General features: G+C 45.7%; 2 protein-coding genes across 3 annotated transcripts in view; both read left to right on the forward strand.

Annotated features, from left to right (window-relative positions):
• The window catches only part of PSME4 (proteasome activator subunit 4), a 95,930-nt gene extending 88,279 nt beyond the window's left edge, over positions 1-7,651 (forward strand). Inside the window, exons 44-47 of one of the 2 annotated variants that reach the window (XM_049870141.1) lie at positions 953-1,115; positions 5,168-5,301; positions 6,364-6,502; positions 6,991-7,651. In XM_049870141.1, coding sequence (XP_049726098.1) covers positions 953-1,115; positions 5,168-5,301; positions 6,364-6,498 — 432 coding nt within the window. In that variant the 3' untranslated portion in view covers positions 6,499-6,502; positions 6,991-7,651. The remainder of the gene's footprint in view (positions 1-952; positions 1,116-5,167; positions 5,302-6,363; positions 6,503-6,990) is intronic. The other variant, XM_049870142.1, reaches the window with a different exon arrangement.
• Positions 7,652-13,436: 5,785 nt separating this feature from the next.
• Positions 13,437-21,490, forward strand: GPR75 (G protein-coupled receptor 75). Its single transcript, XM_049870527.1, has 2 exons — positions 13,437-13,522; positions 18,441-21,490. The coding sequence occupies exon 2, from the start codon at positions 18,557-18,559 to the stop codon at positions 20,177-20,179; it is 1,623 nt and encodes a 540-aa protein (XP_049726484.1). The 5' UTR covers positions 13,437-13,522; positions 18,441-18,556; the 3' UTR covers positions 20,180-21,490.
• The last annotated feature ends 967 nt before the right edge of the window (positions 21,491-22,457 follow it).

Here is a 22,457-nt window from a genome sequence, read left to right on the forward strand (position 1 = left end):
TTGAGTTCTTGTTCTAATTAGAAATCGACTGTTATACACTCTTCACACAGAACTTGTATAAACTGTATTTGTAGTTCTCACAACAGTCTATGAAATTCATGAGAAGATTGGATGTAGATCTGTTAAAAATTAAAATTTCCATAATTATTCAATTTGTATGAGCTCATAAGCTTTATTTTTCAATTCATCAATTGGGGGACATCTCATCTGGAAGTCAGATGAGTTTCAGAGAGTGGTTCATAGCCAAAGGGTTTTGCAGTCACGGGCACACAGGAACAAGGAAGCTGTTCCGGGCAAATTTCCGATGGGCTGCAGGGCGTTTGCCTTCCTTCCTTGGATCAAGGGGAAATTTTGAACTAGGTTAAAGTGAGCGGACAACTCCTGATTGGCTGGCTTAGGTTTCTGTTTTGGGGAAGAGTCAGCGCCTATGAAGGCCAGGCATTTACAGGAAATAAAAACTAGTTAGGTTTCAGTTTGCTGACCTGGAGCTTAGCATAAGTGGCTCCATCTAGGGCCTAATATGGTGAGGTAAACAGACTGAAATTGCTGTGGTGGGTGCCAGTGTAGAATTGGATTTTCCTGTATTTTTAACAAAACAGCAGCAGCAACGGTTTCTAGAGAGGAGAGACAGAGTCCAGGAAATCGATGCCAGGATCCAGTACAACCCTGATGAGGAGAACTGTCAGCAGTGGGAGATAATTTATAGAGAAATACAGTTTTGCATAAAATAGTTAAGTGTTTACTTTCTGTAACCCTAATGCAGTGGCTTTTATCTATTTCGAGCCCACAGACCTTTTGAGAATCTGGTTCAATCTCTTTGGAGAAACCACACAATTTTGCACACCAGTTTTAGGGACTATTCCCCCCACAGGTCCCATACCCTCCCCTCACCTTCTGTTACCCACCCCCAGGCTTAGGCTCGGAGCTCTGACAGAAGCGATTATCTCCACAGGTTCGAGAAATGGCTGCTACCACCTTAAGTGGTCTGTTACAGTGTAACTTCCTTACCATGGATGGTCCTATGCAGATTCATTTTGAGCAACTTTGTAAAACAAAACTACCCAAGAAACGAAAACGAGACCCTGGCTCTGTAGGAGATACCATTCCTTCTGCAGGTAACGTTGCTGGTAGAAAACACCCTTACCTTTTTGGGAATCAACCAGGCTTACTCAGTTATTGAATACTTGTATGTGCTTGGGACTGTGCAGGCAAGATGTGGAAGTATAAAAGCTAAAATTGAGATGGGTACAAAGAAACCAGTAAACTAACTGCATGTTGTTGTGTGCCATCAATTTGATTCTGACTCATAGCGACCCCTGTGAACTGCTCCGTAGAGTTTCCAAGGCTGTAATCTTTAGGGGGAGCCCTGATGGTGCAGTGGTTAAGAGATCAGCTGCTAACCAAAAGGTCGGTGAATCTTTATGGGAGCAGATTGCCAGGTCAGGAGTGACTGGTGGGTTCAAACAGCAGACCTTTTGGTTAGTAGCTGAGCATTTCACTGTTGCCCCACTAGGGTTCCTTTAAACTTCCGTGTATTGTGTTGTTAGGTTCCATGGAATCAGTTCTGACTCACAGTGAGTCAGCAGAAAGAAAACACTGCCTGGTATCCTGTGCCATCCTCACAATTGTGGCTATGCTTGAGTCCATTGTTGTAGTCGCTGTGTCATTCCATCTTGTTGAGGGTCTTCCACTTTTCGCTGACCCTCTGCCTTACCAAGCGTGATGTCCTCCTCCTCCAGGGACTTGTCCCTCCTGATAACATGTCCAAAGTACATGAGACGAAGCCTTGCCATACTTGCTTCTAAGGAGCATTCCGGCTGTACTTCTTCTGAGACAGATTTGTTCGTTCTTCTGGCAGTCCACGATACATTCCATGTTCTTCGCCAACACCATGATCAAATGCATCGGGTCCTTTTCGGTCTTCATCGTCCATTGTCCAGCTTTCACATGCTTGAGGCGATTGAAAACACATGGCTTAGTCTGTGAAGTGGCGTCTTTGCCTTTTAACATTGTGAAGAGGTCTTTGCAGCAGATTTGCCCACTGCAGTAAGTCGTTTGACTTGTCGACTGCTGCTTGACTGCTGATGATGGATCCAAGTCACATGAAATCCTTGACAACTTCAGTCTTTTCTCCGTTTATCATGATGTGGCTTATTGGTCCAGTTGTGAGGATTTTTGTTTTCTTTATGTTGAGGTGCAGTCCATACTAAAGGCTGTGGTCTTTGACCTTCATTAGTAAGTGCTTCAAGTCCTCTTCACTTCCAGCAAACAAGGTTGTGTCATCTGCATAATGCAGGTTGTTAATGAGTCTTCCTGCAATCCTGATGCCCCGTTCTTCTTCATACAGCCCAGCTTCTCAGATTATTTGCTCAGTGTACAGATTAAATAAATATAGTGAAAGTATTGACACTGACACATACCTTTCCTGATGTTAAACCATGCAAGTATATCCCCTTTCCTGATGTTAAACCATGCAGTATATCCCCTTTCCTGATGTTAAACCATGCAGTATATCCCCTTTCCTGATGTTAAACCATGCAGTATATCCCCTTTCCTGATGTTAAACCATGCAGTATATCCCCTTTCCTGATGTTAAACCATGCAGTATATCCCCTTTCCTGATGTTAAACCATGCAGTATATCCTCTTTCCTGATGTTAAACCATGCAGTTTATATATATATCCCCTTGTTCTATGTGAACAACTGCCTCTTGGTCTATGTACAGGTTCCACATGTGCATATTATAAATATATAATGTGCTGCGTATTATAAACTGTTATATAAATAAGGCCCCCTACACACCCCAGAGTGGCTTTATAAGAGAAGTATGCAGAATTATTTTGGAGGATCTGAAAGACCTCCTTTTAGAATTTATAACTTGTGTGTAGGCTACGAAGAGAGGAAAAAAACTCAAGTAAACAAAACAAGAATAATAGAACATGTATAGAAAAATCATTAGCAAGCAGGCAGCTTAATGAATTTATAGGAAGTACTTGGAATATGAAGCTGTATAGTGAATTTAAGGGAATTCGGGGCTGACCAAAAAAAAAAAGACATGACCATGAGATAGCTTTGCACAGCAAGATTTACTGCAGGAGGTCTCCCAGAGGCAAGCTTCACAGAGAGCCACCAGAAGGGGGAAAGGACAGGAAAAACTCCAGGGATGAACATAATCAGTGTCACTTGTCCAGTTGGGGAATGTCCAGTCATGGACCAGTAATCTGAAATTTTTCTCCAAAAATGGAGGGTGCCAAGAGACCAAAGAAAGGCGGGCAACTCCAGGGTGGCAGCAGAGGTGTATATTAGGGAAACTTCCATACGAGGCAGCAATCCCTGGTAGCCAAAGGACCAGAGCAGATCTTGGCACCCCTCAGAGGGAGGGCAGAGGTTTTATAGTGGTGGTGGACAGTAGTGGCTCCATGCCAGGGGTTTACATAAGAAGGCAAGCTGTGGTGTGCTGGTGGACCTCTCCGGGGCGCCCATGTTCAGCCTTGCAAAACTTGTTTGCCCTTCAGTCCACCCCCCAAGGCCAGCTCTTACAATCTGGCACATTTTCTCTCGTGCTGTGGTACGAGAGGCCCCGTCCCTCCTTGCCAGGAACAGATACGGAAGTGGGCTTGGCAAGGTGCCCTGTGGTACCCACGCATGTGAAAGAGACAGAGAAAGTTACTGTGCGCCCGGAAGGGGGAGACGGCTTGTCTGATACGGAGAAGGAACTTGGGGAGAGAAGGCAACCCAGTTCCCAGCCTCCTCATCTGAGAATGCTGTGGGCCCAAGGCCTTTACATAGGCAGCCCGGTTGGGAGGTGTAGAGGTAGACCATTCCCCACCCAGGGGGCGTAAGTGCACTTTACACGGTGCCTTTCTGCAGCATCATGGGGAGCCTCTGGGTCAGAGAGCTCTGAAGGACAGCAGCATCCTCGGGTCCTTATGGCTACAGGACTTTACCTTGTCTGCACCAGATGCTGGGTGCAGTTTGGAAGGGTGTATAAAGCAGGCAGGCTCTAAGTGGTTAAAATCTGCATATTGGGGGCTGTTTTTAAAACAATTAGATGTGTACAAACTTGAGTTTGGTACCTGCGGGCTTCTTTGGGCTAGTAGGCCTGAACTTGCTATGAAGAAGTAAACATCTTGGCGCCATACACGGAGGCCATTAAGCTCTGAAGTGCCTTATATTAGGGTCTTCCTAATGTCATGTAGTTACCTAATAGCAAATGCAAATAAATGACTAGTGCAGGTGCCGGTTCCTTTCCTTGAGAACTGTGTTTTTAAATAATTAAGTACCAAAGTATTTTTCAGCCTCTGTTAAACCAGATGGCAATGTTTGCTGTTTTTGTCTACTATCAATTCGCCTTTTCTTACTTTCAGCCCCCTATCCTCCACGTTGCTCATGTACACGTAGAGCGCACTCCGACACCTCCATAAACACCATTCTTAAGAAGTGATGAGAATTTGAAAGCAATGTGATGTAACCGTACCACTGAAGAGAGAATAGAATACACACGGGTTGCAGTTCCATGTTTTAAGAAATACAGCCGTGCCTCAGACGCAATGTTTTCCCAAAGAATTGATGCATCCTCTGTGGGGTACACACCTCCAGAAAAATTTTGATTGGAGATTGTTTTGGATCTAAGAATGGCAACTGATATGAGTTAATCAGAAAAGCCATTCCTATATTAGTTTGGCATGTATTTCTGGCTTAGGTACAGTTATGCTGTCGCCGAAGGACGGCTGTAGGATGTCTTGGCAAATTCTTAAATACAGGGTTGTTTTGAGTTCAGCCTCCCAATCATGTTTTTTGATGTGTACATATGTAGATTTGGGGCCCTGGTGGTGCAGTGGTAGATTGATTTATTTTTACATGCGATTTTATTTTGTTGATGAGAACACCACCACAGCAAAGCATACACGAATTCAGCAGTTTCGGCGTGTGCCATTTAGCGATACCGATTACATTCTTTGAGTCGCGCAACCATTCCCACCCTCCTTGTCTGAGTTGTTTTCCCTGTCTTAACATGAAGTCCCTGCCCCGTGTACATTCGTTTTAAATGGAGAAATCCACACGCTGAAAACCACTGGGATAATTGTGAGCTGATTTTCTTTCATTGTAACAGGTACCATAGAGCCTTGGAAGCACGCTGACACGTGCACTGCTCTTCTCTTTGCAGAGTTGGTCAAGCGCCACGCTGGGGTGCTGGGACTTGGTGCCTGTGTTCTCTCTAGCCCGTATGATGTTCCCACCTGGATGCCCCAGCTGCTTATGAACCTCAGTGCACATCTGAATGATCCCCAGCCCATCGAGGTACACGTCCTGCGAGTTTCTTTACATCTGTACTACCTGTAATATCAGTGATGTTTTTAGGACCACTGGTATTAATAATTTCCTGTGCACTCTGAACCATCTCCAACAAAGCTGCTGCCCCTGCCAGAGCCAAGTCTACTCAGCAACAAGTATTAAAATCTTGCACAGACTTGCTCCCATGTATACTTGGGCTCTTTTGCTAACGAGGAAAATACTTTAGCTTCTGTCTCTCATTCCCAGTCTAATGAAAGTAAATTTATGCTTCTATTTTTCTAGTATTTTTATATCTGGTAATTATCTCACCCTGGTGGCAGAGTGCTTAAGCTCTCAGATGCCAACCGGGAGAAAGATGTGGCAGTCTGCTTCTGTAAAGATTACGGCCTTGGAAACCCTGTAGGGCAGTTCTACTCTGTCCTGTAGGGTCACTAGGAGTCCAAATTGACTTGACAGCAGTGGGTGTGGAGGCAAAGTGGTTAAGTGCTCGCTGCTGAAGTTGGTGGTTTGAACCCACCAGCCACTCCAAAAGATGTGGCAGTCCCCCGCTGTAAAGGTTACAGCCTTGGAAACTATGGGGCCATTCTCCTCTGTCCATAGGGTCACTGTGAGTCGGAATCGGCTTGATGGCAACGGGTCGGGGTTTAATCATCTCACTAGAAACTAATATTAAACAGGAAATTGGTATCATTTACTAGTGAACGCATAAGTTAAACAGTTGTCCCTGTTCCCTTGGTAAACAGATGTGAGTGTATGTTGAAACTGGTATAATAATATGGAGGTAGGTTCCTTAAATGTCGCTAGTAATTCACAGACATGAGTTTGGTGGCTTTGGGAACTGAGATTGGCTTGTTCGTTTTATAACACTCGGGAATGTGTGAGATCTGAGTCCTAGAGGAATCGTTAGCTTAAACAAAACCCGCTGCTGTTGAGTCGAGCGACTGGTGGATTCTAACTGCCAACCTTTTGGTTAGCAGCCGAGCTTTTAACCACTGTGCCACTAGACTTTACTTAGCTAAAGGGATTGTTCCAAGAAGTTAAAACGTGTGTGGGTTGCCTCCTCCGCAGATGACTGTAAAGAAGACCTTATCCAATTTCCGAAGGACACACCATGACAACTGGCAGGAACACAAACAGCAGTTCACTGACGACCAGCTGCTGGTTCTCACCGATCTCCTGGTGTCACCATGCTATTACGCCTAGGACGGTAAGTGAGCAGAGCTCTGAGGTGAAAGAAGGCCGGCGTCCGTCCTCAGGGAGATGGCAATGGTTTAGCACCGAGAAGTGAGCATCTCAGAAGCTTTTTTCTTTTTGATAACATTCTTAAATGTCATCATTCAGTGGCTTTTGGTCTGGCTGATGAAAATAACTTCCCTGCTTTAGACGTGAATCAATGTTGCTTTGGGGCCTTTATAAATGGCTGCACTTAGTAAGCCTGGAAATACTTTACCTGAAAGAAAACAAGAAATCTTACTCCTGTTTGCCTCATGAGTGACTCCCGGGCATTTCGGGTTGCACAAGTGTGAGAACATTTCATGTGGATTCTTAGCTACTTATTACCCATCCTGTATTAACGAGGAAGGACCGAGACACCTTTTTACTGGGATAGGAAGAATAAAGGAAATTTCATTTATTGGGCTTTTAGAGTTGGATGTCCTCTCCCCTGACGGAATTTTTTTTCCCTTCCCGACACAGATGAGTAGTCCTCACTTTGGGCTCTTTTCATCAACAGTCCCAGACCCTCAGGTACCATCTGCGGCGGCTCTCTGCAGGCTGTGGCCCTGCCTTTGCTGAGCTCTCATCGTTGCCGTGGTTTCTGTGTTTGGTCTCCTCAGTCCGCGTTCCACAGGCTCTCAGCTGCCATTTGATTTCCTAACCTGTTCGCAAGTGTTTCCAGAATATTGATCACTTTTTCTCTGAGATGTCGGACAAAGCCACAAAGTCTTAGACTAGAAATAATTACCCTGTATGATCATGGCATCCGAACCAGACAGAGTCTAGGAACTCACTCACAAACGGTTGGCCTGGAGTGGAGGATACCCATCTGTAGCACAGGTCCCGCCATTTCAGTCATCTCAAATTATTTTGAATTTTTTCCAAATGGCTGTTGGCTTTAGATGGCGGTAGGGCTTGTGAACCATAAATCTGAAGCCCCGAGAGCCTTGGGCTGGACAGCTATGAAGATGGAAGGAAAGAGGACACATCTCGAACCTGACCAAGGACCTGGTAGCTTGCTTGACCAAGGCTCAGAATTGAAGTCCATGTCCACGCGCGTCCCACAGACTGGAGTTTTTGGTGCTGAACAGAGCCAGTTGCTGAAAAATCGGGGGTGTGCTGAATAAATCTGATTGCTTGATGTGTGTGTGTAAACAGTGTCTGATTTTGAAAATAAACAGCAACAACAATAAAAGACCTGACTGGTGGATTTGTACCTGTATTCTTTACAAACATGGTTTGACCCTCTTTAAAAACTGCTTAACCTAAATGGAAGACTGCTGTGTTTGTGGAAACTCTGTACTTTTTTTTCTTCTCCTTTTTTTTTTTTGCCTGCAGAATCGTTAAAGAGACTGATAAGTCTTGATATTTAATTGACTTGTTTAATATGTGTTACATAGATGTACAAGACTGTATAAACTGTAGCAATAGCAGTGGCAAGACTTTGTACAGATTGCAGCCTTTTACACACCACCACTGTGTGATCAATTTGTAAAGATTTCACATGTAGCTCCCTTATAGTGGTTTTGGCTTTTGTACCAACTGAATGCCATTTTCTTTGTTTTTAAATTATTTTCTTTATCTTTTCATGTTACAAAAGCTGAGGTGTGGGGTCTTTGTTATGAGTTCATTTATCGTTAGAATGTCCGGATTTTTATGTAACTTCTTGGCGTGTAAACACTAACACCACGTGTTTGCCCGTGACAAGTTATAAAATGCAAGGTGTCTTCTAGGTTGAAATAATTCACAAGGTGGCGAATGTCATCTTGCAACACACTCTGTACAGTCTTCCTTAAAGGAACACTACGGTCTATTTTTTAGTGTCTACCTGCTGAGCGACTCCAGTACAGACCTAGCACAGCAGTGGTTCTGGTACAGTATTGAAGCATCACCATACACAGGCATATCCCTGTATAGAGTAGTGCCAAACTTATTTCAATTGTGTACCTAGTTTAAAACCCAATAAATGGATTGTTTTTAACACCTGGCTTTTGTCTTCATTAAGAGGAGAAGACAGAAGGCAGTGACTTCTGTGATGTTTTTCCCTGAAGATCTCTTTCGCAGCCACACATCCGGATCCACAGATTATGTCTTCTGACACAAAAGTGTGTTATTCTCTAGGTCTGCCCTGTCCAATACAGTAGCTCCTTGACCCATGTGACTGTTTACATTGAAGTTGGGTAAAATTAAAACTGCAGTCCCTCAGTCTGACTGTCCACATGTTGAGTACTTATTAGCTATGTGTGGATGCGGTTAGGTGCCATCCAGTCAGTTCCAACTCATAGCGACCCTATCTATGCACAACAGAACGAAACACTGCCCCCGTCCTGCGCCATCCTCACAATCATTATGCTGGAGCCCACTGTTCCAGCCACTGTGTCAGTCCATGTCGTTGAGGGGCTTCCTCTCTTGCACTGACCCTCAGCTTGCCCAAGCATGATGTCATTCTCCAAGGACTGATCCCTCCTGACAACATGTCCAAAGTATGTGAGACGTAGCCTCGCCACCTTTGCTTCTAGGGGCATTCTGGCTGTACTTCGTCCAAGACAGATTTGTTCGCTCTTTTGGCAGTCCGTGGTATATTCAGTATTCTTCGCCAACACCGCAATTCAAAGGCGTCAGTTCTACGTGTGGATACTGGTCACCATATTGAACAGTACAGATGAATGTTTCTGTCATCACAGAAAGTTTTCTTGGGCAGCACTGATCTAGCTGGCTAATTCCAAATTGATGTGCCTAGGAATCACTTGGGGATTGTGTTAAAATCCCAGTTCTGATTCACGCTCCCAGGCCATGATACCAATAGTGCTGGTCCTGGGACCCCACGTAGTAGTGAAGCTTTATGTTATACGGACCACTTCAACTTTTTCTAACTAATCTGCATGAAACCATGCCTCAGCAATGGTTCCTAAACTGGGAACTTTAAAAAAATTCATAAGATACTGGAGGCCTCACTCAGGATTTCTCGGAGTGGGGCCCGGGCATCCATATCCCTTAGAAGCTCTGCGATGATTCCGGTGTCCGGCCAGGATGGAGAGTCACTGGTGAAGTCCCTGAAGGCCTAAGCCCTAGAATGGGGTGCCTTTACCTGAATTTCTAACATTGTCTCCATGTGATTCTGATGCCAGGTTTGGAACCTGCTTATTGCCTTGATGTTTCTCCCAGTCAGGTAATACTGTGAACTAGTAAACGATGTAGATTTCCTACCAGCGGCCTCCATAACAAAAGAGGAGGGAAGGGGAAGAGCTGGACAGCTACTACTAAGATAATTTCTTAAGAAAAACTGCAGCAAAAGTCTTACGGGGAGCAATAAAATGTACCTGGGTGGGGATAGGCCATTGTTTGGAAGTCACTGCTGAAAGCTGAGTTTAAAACATTGGTTATAAATTCATAGGACATGAAAGAGAGAGTCGATGTAGATTCCCTTGGTGAGAATCAGAAGAGAAAGCCTCCAGTGTCTTTCAGGTTCCAAAACAAAAAAACCCACCGCCCTCGAGTCGATTCCGACTCATAGGGACCCTACAGGACAGAGCAGAACTGCCCCGTAGAGTTTCCAAGGAGCACCTGGCGGATTCGAACTGCCAGCCTTTTGGTTAACACCCGTAGCACTCGACCGCTATGCTACCAGGATTTCCGTCTTTCAGGTTAGAGGACCCAATAAATCTTTAGTTTCTGAATGGATCCTTTAAAAAACACTTTTACTCCTTTGAAATTTAGGAGAAAATTTTACCTACCTCTTGGAAATGATAGTTTTTTTTTTTTTTTTGGAAATGATGGAAAGATGAAAAAAAAATTATAAATAGGGTAATAGCTGTTTTCAAATATTTGAAAATACTGCTGATTTCATTGGCATTGCCAAGCCATTTAAATTGGAGTCCAATTTTAGTAATTTGTAGTGTGGCCAGAAAGGACCAATGAAGAGCTTTGCTGGCAAAAAAAAACCCAAAATGCTTCCTACGTCCTCTTCATGATGATTTTGTGGACTTCTGTTTTGTTAATATTGTTTTAATCACTCCCCACTGCGGACCTCACTGGTCTCTAGTATAAATTGCACTGCAGTGAACATTTTCATACTTTCATGCTTAAAACTTTTTTTTGAAGTATTTCCTCAGGATAAATTCCAAGAAGTGAGATTTCTAGGTCAAGAATAACATTTGAATGGCTCCCACAGATGTTGCTTTTCTGGGAATGCACAAGTATCAATCCGCATTGCCAGCGACAGCGTGCAGGATGCCCATTTCACTGCAGACTGATGGCCTGTTCGTGTTTGAACACGTTTATACTCAGCCCGGTTTGGTGATGTGTCCGTTTGCAGATTTTCCATTTTTTTACTACAAAGCCAGTGCTCTTTCCCACTTGGCACCCTTAGCTGGTGTTTTTTAAAGACATAATTCAAGCAGAAAGTTTTAGCCCTGGTGGCACACTGGTTAAAGCGGTCGGCTACTAACCAAAAGGCGAGCAGTTTGAAATGACCAGGGGCTCTGCAACAAAGATGTGGCAGCCTGTTTCCATAAAGACAGCTTCAGAAACTGGACGGCAGTGGGGTGGTTTTTGTTACGATAACTAGTTCTGCGACCGTGGTGAGTTTTGCTTGATTTCCTCTTCTAGATCTCTAAAAAACCCTTTACAACTTGGGAATTTTTTTTTTTCTCCCTAGAATGGGGTAATTTCTCCTGTAGGTGTGACTCAGGCCTGCAATCCAGCCCAGACATATCCTGATCTCTTCTACCTTCCTGTGGCCAAACACCTAGACACAAGCTGGCAGTTGGATCTGCAGTAGCTAAATCATACCGAAAGGCATTTCATTTTGGCCAGAGTTTCAAGTCTAAACGCTAACGGGTCTTTTTCCGTTGATTAGGGCCAGAGATCACCATGACAGCACATTACAATGGCTGCGTTGCCCGAGGGTGGGAGTAGGGTGTCAGTTACCTGGGAATTAGCTGGAGAGAATTCTTCAAGTTATTTCTAAACAATTACTAATAGCATAGTCCACTCCTGGACTGAATACATACTTCAGAACTATCCAGGCTTCCTATTTCTGTCTTGACAAAAGCACAGGGAACTGGGAAATAGAAATTATATACATAAACCAAATTCTTAGGTATTTGTGGGTGGTTCTGTTTAAAAAGATTAAGAACACTAGCCAAAGGGGATTTTAATAGTAGCACAGTTCCACTACGTAGTTCACCAGACGGAACCATCTGGTTTTCTGGCACTATCGTTAGTTGCTTTGGACTTGATTCTGCCTCATGGCAACCCTGTGTGTGCAGAGAAGAACTCCATACGGCTTTCAAGGCTGTGACCTTTTGGAAGCAGATCACTAGGCTCCTGGGTGGGTTTAAACTGCCCAGCTGCTAGTAGTTGAGCACTTAACCATCTGTGCCCCCATGAACTCCATTCTAGGACTAGGATGAAGGAAAAACCCAAACCTGTTGCAGTCCAGTCAATTCCCACTCATAGCAGGCATTCATATAGCATTTTCTCATTATTTCTCAATAGTTCCTTTCAGAAGGTTAAAAGAAAAAAAAGTTGCCATGGAGCCCGTACCAACTCATGCTGGCCTCTTGTGCCAGAGTAGAATTGTGCCCCAAAGGGTTTTCAATGGGTGACTTTTCTTTTGGTTAGAGAGAACCTTTTGCACCAACTAGGTAGGGACCCCAGAGACCTTAGATCCTACAATAATTACCCAGGTTGGGATACTGAAGGAGTAAAATTTAACTGACCCTTTTGTACCTAGAATAGCAAACATACTCAGGAATGTGGCAGTCTGCTCCGTAAAGATTTCAGCCTTGGAAACCTTTGGGGCAGTTCTGCTCTGTCCGACAGGCCCGTTATGAGTTGGAATTGACTCAGCGTCAACAGTTTGTGTGGTTTTTTATGGTCTTTAGAAGCATGGGGAAACACCCTGGTGACATAGTGGGTAAGTGCTACGGCTGATAACCAAAGGGCCAGCAGTTCGAATCCGCCAGGCGCTCCTGGGAAACTCTGGGGCAGTTCTACTCTGTCCTATAGGGTCGCTATGAGTCGGAATCGACTCGACAGCACTGGGTTTTTTGGTTAGAAGCATGGGAAGATTGTGGCTTTTTGTTTCCAATTCTTGTGTGATAAAATTAGCCTATAGTACCAGTTTTCAAGATTTTTTACATTCAACACATCATTAAGTAGGAGAACATAACGTCCGTGATTTCTTGGCTTGGGTATTTTATTTGCGTGGGTAGTTTCTTCCTACCTTGCATTTGTTTCCCTGTAGCGTCCCCCTCTCCCCCCACCCCCGCGTTTCCTCGTTAAATTCAATAACATTTTCAGAGAGTTTGGGAGAGGGGGAAAAATGTGTAGCTCTTTTATTTTACATTAAGTTACAGTTAGTATGACTCAAATTCTGCTACAGGGGCCTGATTTACAAAATTCCGTCTAAAAGTTCCAAAGTGGACGACGACGCCAATTTAATCTAGGAGTAAAAAATACTGCAGCCTGTTGAGGAGCTCGGCCACCTTGCAAGCCCAGGCGACGATGGGGCAGGGGCGGCGGGCCCCTCGGAGACAGAGCGCGAGCCCCGGCGGTCCCCACCCGCTAACGCAAAGGCCTCGAGGGGTGCGCCATCGGTGCCCCCTTTCCCCTCTTACCCACTCCGGCCTGCCCTTCTCCTTCTTCCACGGCAGCTCTCGCCTACAGGTTCCACACACGGCCAGCACCAGCCTGAAAAACGTCGCCATGCTCCGCGCGGCGCCAGGGGCCCGCGGGGCCGAGGTCGCGGCGGGGAGGGGCCGGCCGGCTGCCAGGGCGGCGGGCCCGAGGCCTGGGGGTCCGTCCGGGGGCGGCGCCGCCCCGCGTCCCCGAGCCTGCGCTCCGCCTGCGTCTCGCCGCGGCTCCCGGGATGCGCGGAGGCGGCGGCGGCGGCGGCGGCGGCGATGGCGACCATGCCTGGAGCCCGGCGGCATCCCGGGCGGCGGGCGGAGCTGGGGTCCGGGCTGCAGGATGGAGGCGGAGGGGCGGCGCTGCGGCCACCCGGCAGGTGAGAGGCCTGAGGCCAGGACCTCGCGGGGACGGAGGGCTGGGCCCGGGGGCCGCAGGTGCGCGGGGAGCGCGCCTGCCGGGGTCCGGGCCTGGCCACCGCGCACCTGCGCTCCCGGCGGCCTGCGGGGATCCAGCCGGTCCCTGTGTGCTCGGCCCGGCCGCGGAGCCCCCACGCACCGCCCATGCCCGGCTGAGTCCTCACCTTACCGGCCCTCCGCCGATTTTCCTACAAGGTTCCCTGCCCCGGCCTAGGCCCTCCTCACCATCTCTCCGCACCCGGCCGGGGGGACCCCACCCGTCCCCATCCCTTTGCAGCCGTAATCGTCCTCCCCTCTCCTGCCTCCCACCCCACTTCTAGGCTAAGCTCTTCTCACTCGGGTCCCCAGGCCAGGGGCTCCTTAGCCGCCCCAGCCTCGCCATCCGCGGACTCAGGGCTTCCCCACCCCACCCCATCAGCCGCTCCAGGCTTCAGGAGGTTGTCCAGCTGGGTACAAAGAGCAAAGGTTCTAGAATCAAAAGAATTTGGCTTGAATCTTAGTGACCTTGGGCAAGCTCTCTAACCTCCTTGAGGTTTTCCTTACAAGACAGTTAGAATAATTATAATACAGTGTCTTACCTTCCATGGCTTTGAAAATGCCCGTGATCCAGGAACCTTAGACATTATGAAAACGGGGGAAAAAAAAAAATTGGGTTAGAAGAACCCAAGTTATGAATAGATATGTAAAAGCCCATACGATATGTTCGAATGTTTACGAAAAATGTAAAACAGCACATTGGGTTATCGGAAGCTTCACACATCTTAATGAGAAATAATTAGCACTGGACAATACATTTTTCATTTCTTATTCTTTGCTTCCCAGTTACTTCAGGCTCCCTCCTGCTCAGTTCCAATAAGATCCTGTGAATTCGTTCTGTCTTACCATGGCTCATATGCACGCCTAAGTCTGCTGTTTCCACCGGTGTCCAGTACTTTTCTGATTTTATGCTCTTAATCCCATTTTCTCCCAGCACCTATTTATGGTCTCAGAGCTGAACAGTAGCTTGTATGCTTGTACTGAAAATAACTCTGGTAACTTTAATATTTAAGAATAGCACATAGCTATTGGCTTACCCCACTCTCCATACTGAGTTTTATAGTTTGGCCAGGACTTAGTCCCAAGACCTGAATTTACTCCCCTCCCTCCTCCCTACACACACCATTTCCTTCATTGCTCCTAAAGTTTCTCTGCCAAAACCTTTACTTCTCTTCTGCCTTCTGCTTTTCCTTCCTTTTCTCTTTCCAGCCCGATTCTTTTTTTTTTTTTTAATTATCCAAATAAGAGTGATTTATAATCGCTTTATACAGGAACGGTAATCATCAAGCTTGCCAAAAAGGTATACAGAAGTATCTGTGTGTGTGTGTGTGTGTGTGTGTGTGTGTAGTTTTGGATTCAGAAACTTTTCGTTTGGGAAGGGATTGCAATACCTACTCAAAGGACTATTATGAACATGCAGTTAAGTTTGATAACCTACGTAGTACAAATGCCACCCAATAGAGTCCCTGTAATTATCTTCTGACCTGGGAACCCCTCCTTTGATTTCTGGGCTATTTATTCTGTTTAGGATAGTGGTGAAGAGCACAGGCTTTGGAGAGCAACCGCTCAGGTTCGAACCCATGTTCGACCACTTTAAATTAGGTGATGACTCTCTGACTCAGTTTCCTCATCTGCAAAATGGGGATAAGGTATGGTACCTGTCTCAGCTGATGTGAAATTAAGTAACAAGGTGGAGCACGGGAACAGTGCCGGGTACATCATAAGCAGTCAGTAAAGTTAACAAGTAGTAATGATACTGGTAATTGTTGTTGTTCTGTGTACAACAGAACAAAACACTGCCCTGTCCTGTGCCATCCTCACAATCGTCCTTATGTTTGAGCCATTGTTGCAGCCACTGTGTCAGCCCATCTCGCTGAGGGCCTTCCTCTTTTTCGCTGCCATTATCATTTCCTGGCCTGGCATTCTCCTTTATTATTTTTTAATTTATTGAAAAATTTAAAATTTATTGAAAAAATTCTAACTGTACAGAAAATAAATGTTACCCCTCAACTCCCCCAGCTTCTCTTTTTTTTTTCCTTCCTCTTATCCTTGACTAGTGTTACTGCCTCCTTATCTTCTTTTCCCCCTGACACCCCGGTTTCCAGATGCCTCCTAGCCTGGGGATCTTCGTCACGCCCAACACCCCACCCCTTCATTATTGACCACCCACTGACTCTATATTTCTCTCAGCATCCTAATGACTCTTCACCCTTCCAGCTTCCCCAGACCATATTCCTGCTTCCCTCTCCACCCCTCTTCACTTCCCTGCTTCCAGAGAGAAACCCTTCACCGCTGGGAATAAGGTAGCTCTGCTGGAGACAGTACTATCACCTCTCTGTTCTTCCTGCCTTCCCAAAGTGGGGAGTCCCTCCTACTAGTATTAGCCCTAATCCTCCAATTAACAATTTAAAAATGGAAAAGGTTGTCTTTTTCACTGCACACCAAAAAAAAAAAACAACGAAACCCGTTTCATGGAATCGATTCTGACTCCTGGCGACCTCGTGTGTCACAGAATACAGCTGCTCCATAGGGTTTTCTTGGTGGGATCTTTACAAAAGCAGATTGCCAGGCCTTTTGTGTTGACACTGGGTGGGTTCAAACCGCCAACTTTTCAGTTGGTAGCTGAGTGCAAACCATTTGTGCCATCCAGGACCCCACAGGCATCAAAAAGGGTTCAGAAATAGGTCGCTAAGTGGAAACAATAAGAGATCTCCATTATTATTGTTTTTCATTCTAATTAATGAAAGGTCAAAGGTCAGGATTTGTATTTTTGTCTCTCTCAGAACTTTGGTAAGGCAAGTACAGGAGGTGTACTCATTTCCCAGTGGAGAATTGTATTACATCATCATGACCTCTGCACCATTTGACCTTAAGGACATAGAAGAGGTTCTCTTCTTCCTAAACAAAGGACCTTCCCAGGACTGTTTGTCTGGTCCTCATTGGCACAGCCATTACCTGTGGTTATATGCTGAGAGAATTCAATATTGAGTAGTCAGTAGTTGCTGTTCTCTCTTGTTGTTAACTGTCCCCATATGCAATGGGATGGACTGTTGTGAACCATAAAAAAAAAAAAAAAAAAATCCAGTGCCATCGAGTCGATTCCAACTCATAGCAACCCTATAGGACAGAGTAGAACTGCCCCATAGAGTTTCCAGGGAGCGCCTGGCGGATTCGAACCGCTGACCCTTTGGTTAGCAGCCATAGCACTTAACTGCTACGCCACCAGGATTTCCGTTGTGAACCATAGGTACCAAAAAAACTGAAACCCGTTGCCGGTGAGTCAACCCCGACTCCTAGCAGCCCTGTAGGACAGAGTAGGACTGCCCCGTAGGGTTTCCAAGGAGCGGCTGGTGGATTCCAACTGCCAACCATTTGGTTAGCAGCCGAACGATTAACCACTGTGCCACCAGGGCTCTGAACCATAGGTAGCCCTCATAACCCCTCACTGCCCCACGCCCAATGATCCAGCAACTAAAGGATTAACTCCCCGGGTGAGCAGGCAGGAGGCCTCTGGATCCCTGCTTGCAGGAGCTGGTGGTTAAGTGTTGTGCACACCAGTCCTGGATCCCCACAGTGCCACTCCTTATCCCGCAGCTACTGGATTAAAGCAAAAGCTTTTCAGCGGGAGCTCTGCACCGATCTCCACTCCAAGGAACAACTCAGACCGCCCCACAGGAAGTACCTCTGGGAACCCATGGGCACCAACCCACACGGGGCTTTGGGGTTTGGAACAACACAACGTAGAAGATTTGTGTGCGTGCGCATTAAATCGCATTGCAAAAAAAAAAAAAAAAAAGCTTAAGAAAAGGAGCAAGAAGTTTATTCTTCCAAAGCAGAGGCTGTATCTCCCTCATCTTTGTACCTCCAGCACCTAGCATAATCCTGGCATGTGGCGTGCACGTGATGAGACCGGGAAGTGAGTTGCCTGAAGGAATGCTCCAACGGGTGCAGGCCCCACTACATCACGGGGATGTTCCTGTGGGAATGAGGAGAGCTCCCCCTAACAGAGCAGTTTCGCATTTACAAAGTGGTGCTTTGCAACTTGTCAATTCCCAAATGTAATTCTGACAACCCTTCATTACTTTCCTTTTCCCTTCTCAAATGTGGTCCTACACACAGCTTCCCAAGGAAGGCCTGGAGATTGCCAAGAAATCTCAAGCGGAGGAAGAAATTAACAGTGGGGAATAAGGGATTCTTCCCCAGGTCAAAACAGATGCGTCGGTGATTTGTGGGAGTTATGAAAAGGCTGTATCATGGATCAGCACAGGCTGCTTCTTGCCTCAGTTCCTCTGCTGTGCAAAGACCTGTTTCCTTCTCCCAGCCTGCCCTGCCCCTCACCATTCACCTAACAGCACCTACTTACCAAGACCCTCTTCACCGTTTCCCAGCCCCTCCTCAGCTTGGGTTAGGGTCCCTTCCTCTATGCACCTGCTGTCATTTACCATATTAGGCTGTAATTACATGGTTAGGTTGATCTCCGACTAGATTATGATCTCATTAGCGGGGAGGTTAGGTTCTAGTGTCTTCATCGTGTTTTTATATGTAACACACACATCCCTCAACCCAATTCTCAAGGGGCGAGGCCCAGGAACCTGCCTTTTTAACATGGTCTCCAGGTGATGCTTAACCAAGTTTGAAAACCATCATGTCGTAAAATCAAAACATGAGTTGAATGAATGTATTTTGAGATGTTTGTGTCTTTTCTGCGTTGGGCTTTGTGAGAAGAGCTTTCTATGCACTGGTTCAGAGCTGGACAATTCTAGTGTTTTGTAAAAGATGCTGAGATCCTGTCCTTTCTGCATTCATTCCTTTCTATTTCTGGGTTTGCAATTTTGTGTGCAGGCTTCTCTGCCTTGGACCTCTTTTGACCCACACGTGCTCATCTGTGAGTTGAGGCCCTGACTCCCTTCCCCCTGAGGATTTTTGGGGAATAGAGGAAGAGGCGGATCTCTCTGAAGATGAACTCAACAGACCACCTTCAGGATGCTCCCAATGGCACCTCACTTCACGTACCTCACTCACAAGGAGAAAACAGCACCTCTCTCCAGGAGGACCTCCAGGGTCTCATCCACATGGCCACCCTGGTAACCTGCACCCTCCTACTCGTGATCATCTTCTGCCTGGGCTCTTACGGCAACTTCATTGTCTTCTTGTCCTTCTTTGACCCAGCTTTCAGGAAATTCAGAACCAACTTTGATGTCATGATCCTGAACCTGTCCTTCTGTGACCTCTTCATTTGTGGCGTGACAGCCCCCATGTTCGTCTTTGTGTTGTTCTCCAGCTCAGCCAGCGGTATTCCGGATACTTTGTGCTTCACCTTCCACCTCACCAGTTCTGGCTTCATCATCATGTCTCTCAAGACGGTGGCAGTGATTGCCCTGCACCGGCTCCGCATGGTGCTAGGGAAGCAGCCCAATCGCACGGCCTCCTTTCCCTGCACCTTGCTCCTCACTCTGCTTCTGTGGGTCACCAGTTTCACCCTTGCCACACTGGCGAGCCTGAAAACCAGCAAGTCCCACCTCTGCCTTCCCATGTCCAGTTTGACTGCTGGAGAAGGGAAAGCCTTTCTGTCTCTGTATGTGGTTGACTTCACCTTCTGCGTTACTGTGGTCTCTGGGTCTTACATCATGATTGCTCAGACCCTGCGGAGGAATGCTCAAGTCAGAAAGTGCCCTCCTGTAATCACTGTAGATACTTCCAGACCACAGCCTTTCATGGGGGCCCCTGTGAAGGGAGGCGGAGATCCCATCCAGTGTACCATGCCAGCTCTGTACAGGAACCAGAATTACAACAAACTGCAGCACGTTCCGACCCATGGATACACCAAGAGCCCCAACCAGCTGCCAACCCCTGCAGCCAGCCGGCTCCAGCTGGTATCAGCTGTCAATCTCTCCACTGCCAAGGATTCCAAAGCGGTGGTCACCTGTGTGATCATCGTGCTGTCAGTCCTGGTGTGCTGTCTTCCACTGGGGATTTCCTTGGTGCAGGCAGTTCTTTCCAACAATGGGAGCTTCATCCTTTACCAGTTTGAACTGTTTGGATTTACCCTTATATCTTTCAAGTCGGGATTAAACCCTTTTATATATTCTCGCAACAGTGCGGGGCTGAGAAGGAAAGTGTTCTGGTGCCTCCAGTACATAAGCTTGGGCTTTTTCTGCTGCAAACAGAAGACCCGACTTCGAGCCATGGGGAAAGGGAACCTTGAAGTCAACAGAAATAAATCCTCCCATCATGAAACAAACTCTGCCTATATGTTGTCTCCAAAGCCACAGAAGAAATTCGTGGACCAGGCTTGTGGCCCAAGTCATTCCAAAGAAAGTGTGGTAAGTCCTAAGATGTCTGCAGGACATCAACACTATGGGCAGAGCAGCTCAACCCCCATCAACACGCGGATTGAACCGTACTACAGCATCTACAACAGCAGCCCTTCCCAAGAAGAGAGCGTCCCCTGTAACTTACAGCCAGTCAGCGCCTTTGGATTTGCCCATTCGTACGTTGCCATGCATTATCACACCACCAATGATTTAATGCATGAATATGACAGCACTTCAGCCAAGCACATCCCAGTGCCCTCCGTTTAAAGTCCCAGAGACTAGAGAATCTAATCTCATCTACTGGTTTTGACTCTTTTTTTACTTTTGGCAGATGAGTGGTCGATCAAAACTTCAGGATGAAGCTAAACCCCTGTCTGTAGTATCAACATCTATCAATTTGCTTTGTAGTCCTTCGAGATTTTCAGATTTGGTGTAAAAGTTTATTTTTTAGATTTTTACCTCAACCTTTGTCCCTGTCTTTTGTACTGAACCTTTAAATAGATGTCAGGAATGATCGTGCTACTATGTTAAAGTAGAAAGATGAACTGATTATGATCATGTGAGTCAGTGTTATGGGTCTTCGAAGTATACATCAGCTGGGTTTTTAAAAGATTGCAATGAATGATCTTTGGTGGAAGTGTCATTTTACTAGTGGAATTTCAAATTTTGATTCTTTGAAGTGTTGAAATAGGAAACAATACACTTTTTTGGGGGAGGTGGCAGTCTGGTTTGAATAGTACATTGTTAAAGCAGAAAATAAAAAATACTTTATAACTCTACCCTTCCCCAGAATACTCACAGATATTAGGCACTTCCCTCTCCTAAGACAGTCAACTAAGAATATGATTATTGCCGTTTCTTATTACAGGTATTATCATTTTGTGTCAGTTGAGTAGTCATGAAGTTCTTAAAAAGAGAAGGATTTTTTTCCGTGTTAAAAATGAATTGTTCTGTTTTGGAATGATCTTATCCAAGAGTCCCAGTGAAGAGGATCATCAATAATAATAGAAAAAAAAAAACCGGGAAACCAGTTGCCGTCAGGTTGACTCCACCTCATGCCAACCCCACGTGTGTCCGAGGAGAACTGTACTCCACGGGGTTTTCAATGTCTGAATATTTTTGGAAGTAGATCTTCCGAGGCGCCTTTTGATTAGCAGCTGAGAACATTAACCTTTTACACCACCCAGGGAGGCATCTATAAGAAAGGGACGCCATTCTTGGATGAGTAAATGCTACTGGGGCCATCTTAGGCAGAGTGTTATATGGAAAGCAATCTGGACTATTACATTTACAATTGCTGGACAAGGCACGGGGATGAGGTGAGTGTTTTGATTTATATTTTCCTTCTGTCTGAGAAGGGTTTATCGACAACCTGGCAAACAGTATCCAAGTGACTCTTTACGATGACTTCTTTTTTGTCTTTATATATTACTATGGTAGAAAATTCTTATGATGATCTATTTTCAAATGAAGTGTTCTCTCTCCCTTCCGTCACTCTTAAACTGGAAACGAACAGTAAGGAAAAAATTAAGTATTTCTATACCTAAAATTAATTTTATTATATACTCCTCTGTGATTCCTAGCATAACAACTGTGAACTCATATTTTTATGTAAAAAAACATTTTCATTGTACATTTAGCATTTGAACTCACTTGAATTTTGTAACTATAACTGCTGGACTCAAGATGAGCATCAAGACACAAAACCTATCTTTATAAATTGTTATCTTCAAGAACTATTATTGTCCACCAAACCCGTTGCCGTCGAGTCAATTCCGACTCATAGCAACCCTATAGGACAGAGTAGAACTGCCCGTATGGTTTTCAAGGAGCGACTGGTGGATTCCAATTGCCAACCTTTTGGTTAACAGCCAGGCTTGTAACCACTGCGCCACCATGGCAAGGTACTTTTTTCCTTTGGATGAAAGGCACTCAATTTACAGCATCCTCTGTCGATCTGGTGGTCTCAAATACAGAGCACGAGAGGTGTGGAGAAGACAGTATATGTACAGCAACAAGGCTGCTCAGCCTCACCCAGCAACTCTTGCCTTCCAGCATTGACCGTTCACTTCCATTCCTGAGGATTAAGTATGAGGCAGGGATTTTATTTTGATTTTAAATTCACCTTTTAGGTCTCTCTCTCTTTTTTCTTTCTCCCTCCTTCCCTCCCTCCTTCCCTCTCCCTCTTTCTCTCTCCTTTTCTCTTTCCCTCTCTCCTCTCTGTCGCCCTCTCTCTTCCTCCTCCCCCGCCTCTGTTTCTTCCTCTATTTTTGCTACTAAACTTTTTAACAGAAGAAAAAATATCCCCTCCCCTACATTCCCTTCTTTGTCATCCAGTACTATTTTGGGAAATCACGATTACCGATTTCAGTTGTGCTTTTATGTTCTTAATACACCATTGTTTTCATTCTTCCTTAATCCTGCAGTAAGGTAGGTTAGTATATCACCTCTTTTTATCAAAGACAGAATTAAGAAATGCACTATCCTCTCACATTTAAAGAACTGTGACCTGTTAGGAATTGGACTTTTGCTCCTAAATACAATC

Source organism: Elephas maximus, chromosome 26, assembly GCF_024166365.1.
Source record: "Elephas maximus indicus isolate mEleMax1 chromosome 26, mEleMax1 primary haplotype, whole genome shotgun sequence".
NCBI lineage: Eukaryota > Metazoa > Chordata > Mammalia > Proboscidea > Elephantidae > Elephas > Elephas maximus.

What these genes read in the sequence shown, in the direction of transcription:
- GPR75 (XM_049870527.1), top strand. Translation starts at nt 18,557, where the DNA reads ATGAACTCAACAGACCACCTTCAGGATGCTCCCAATGGCACCTCACTT.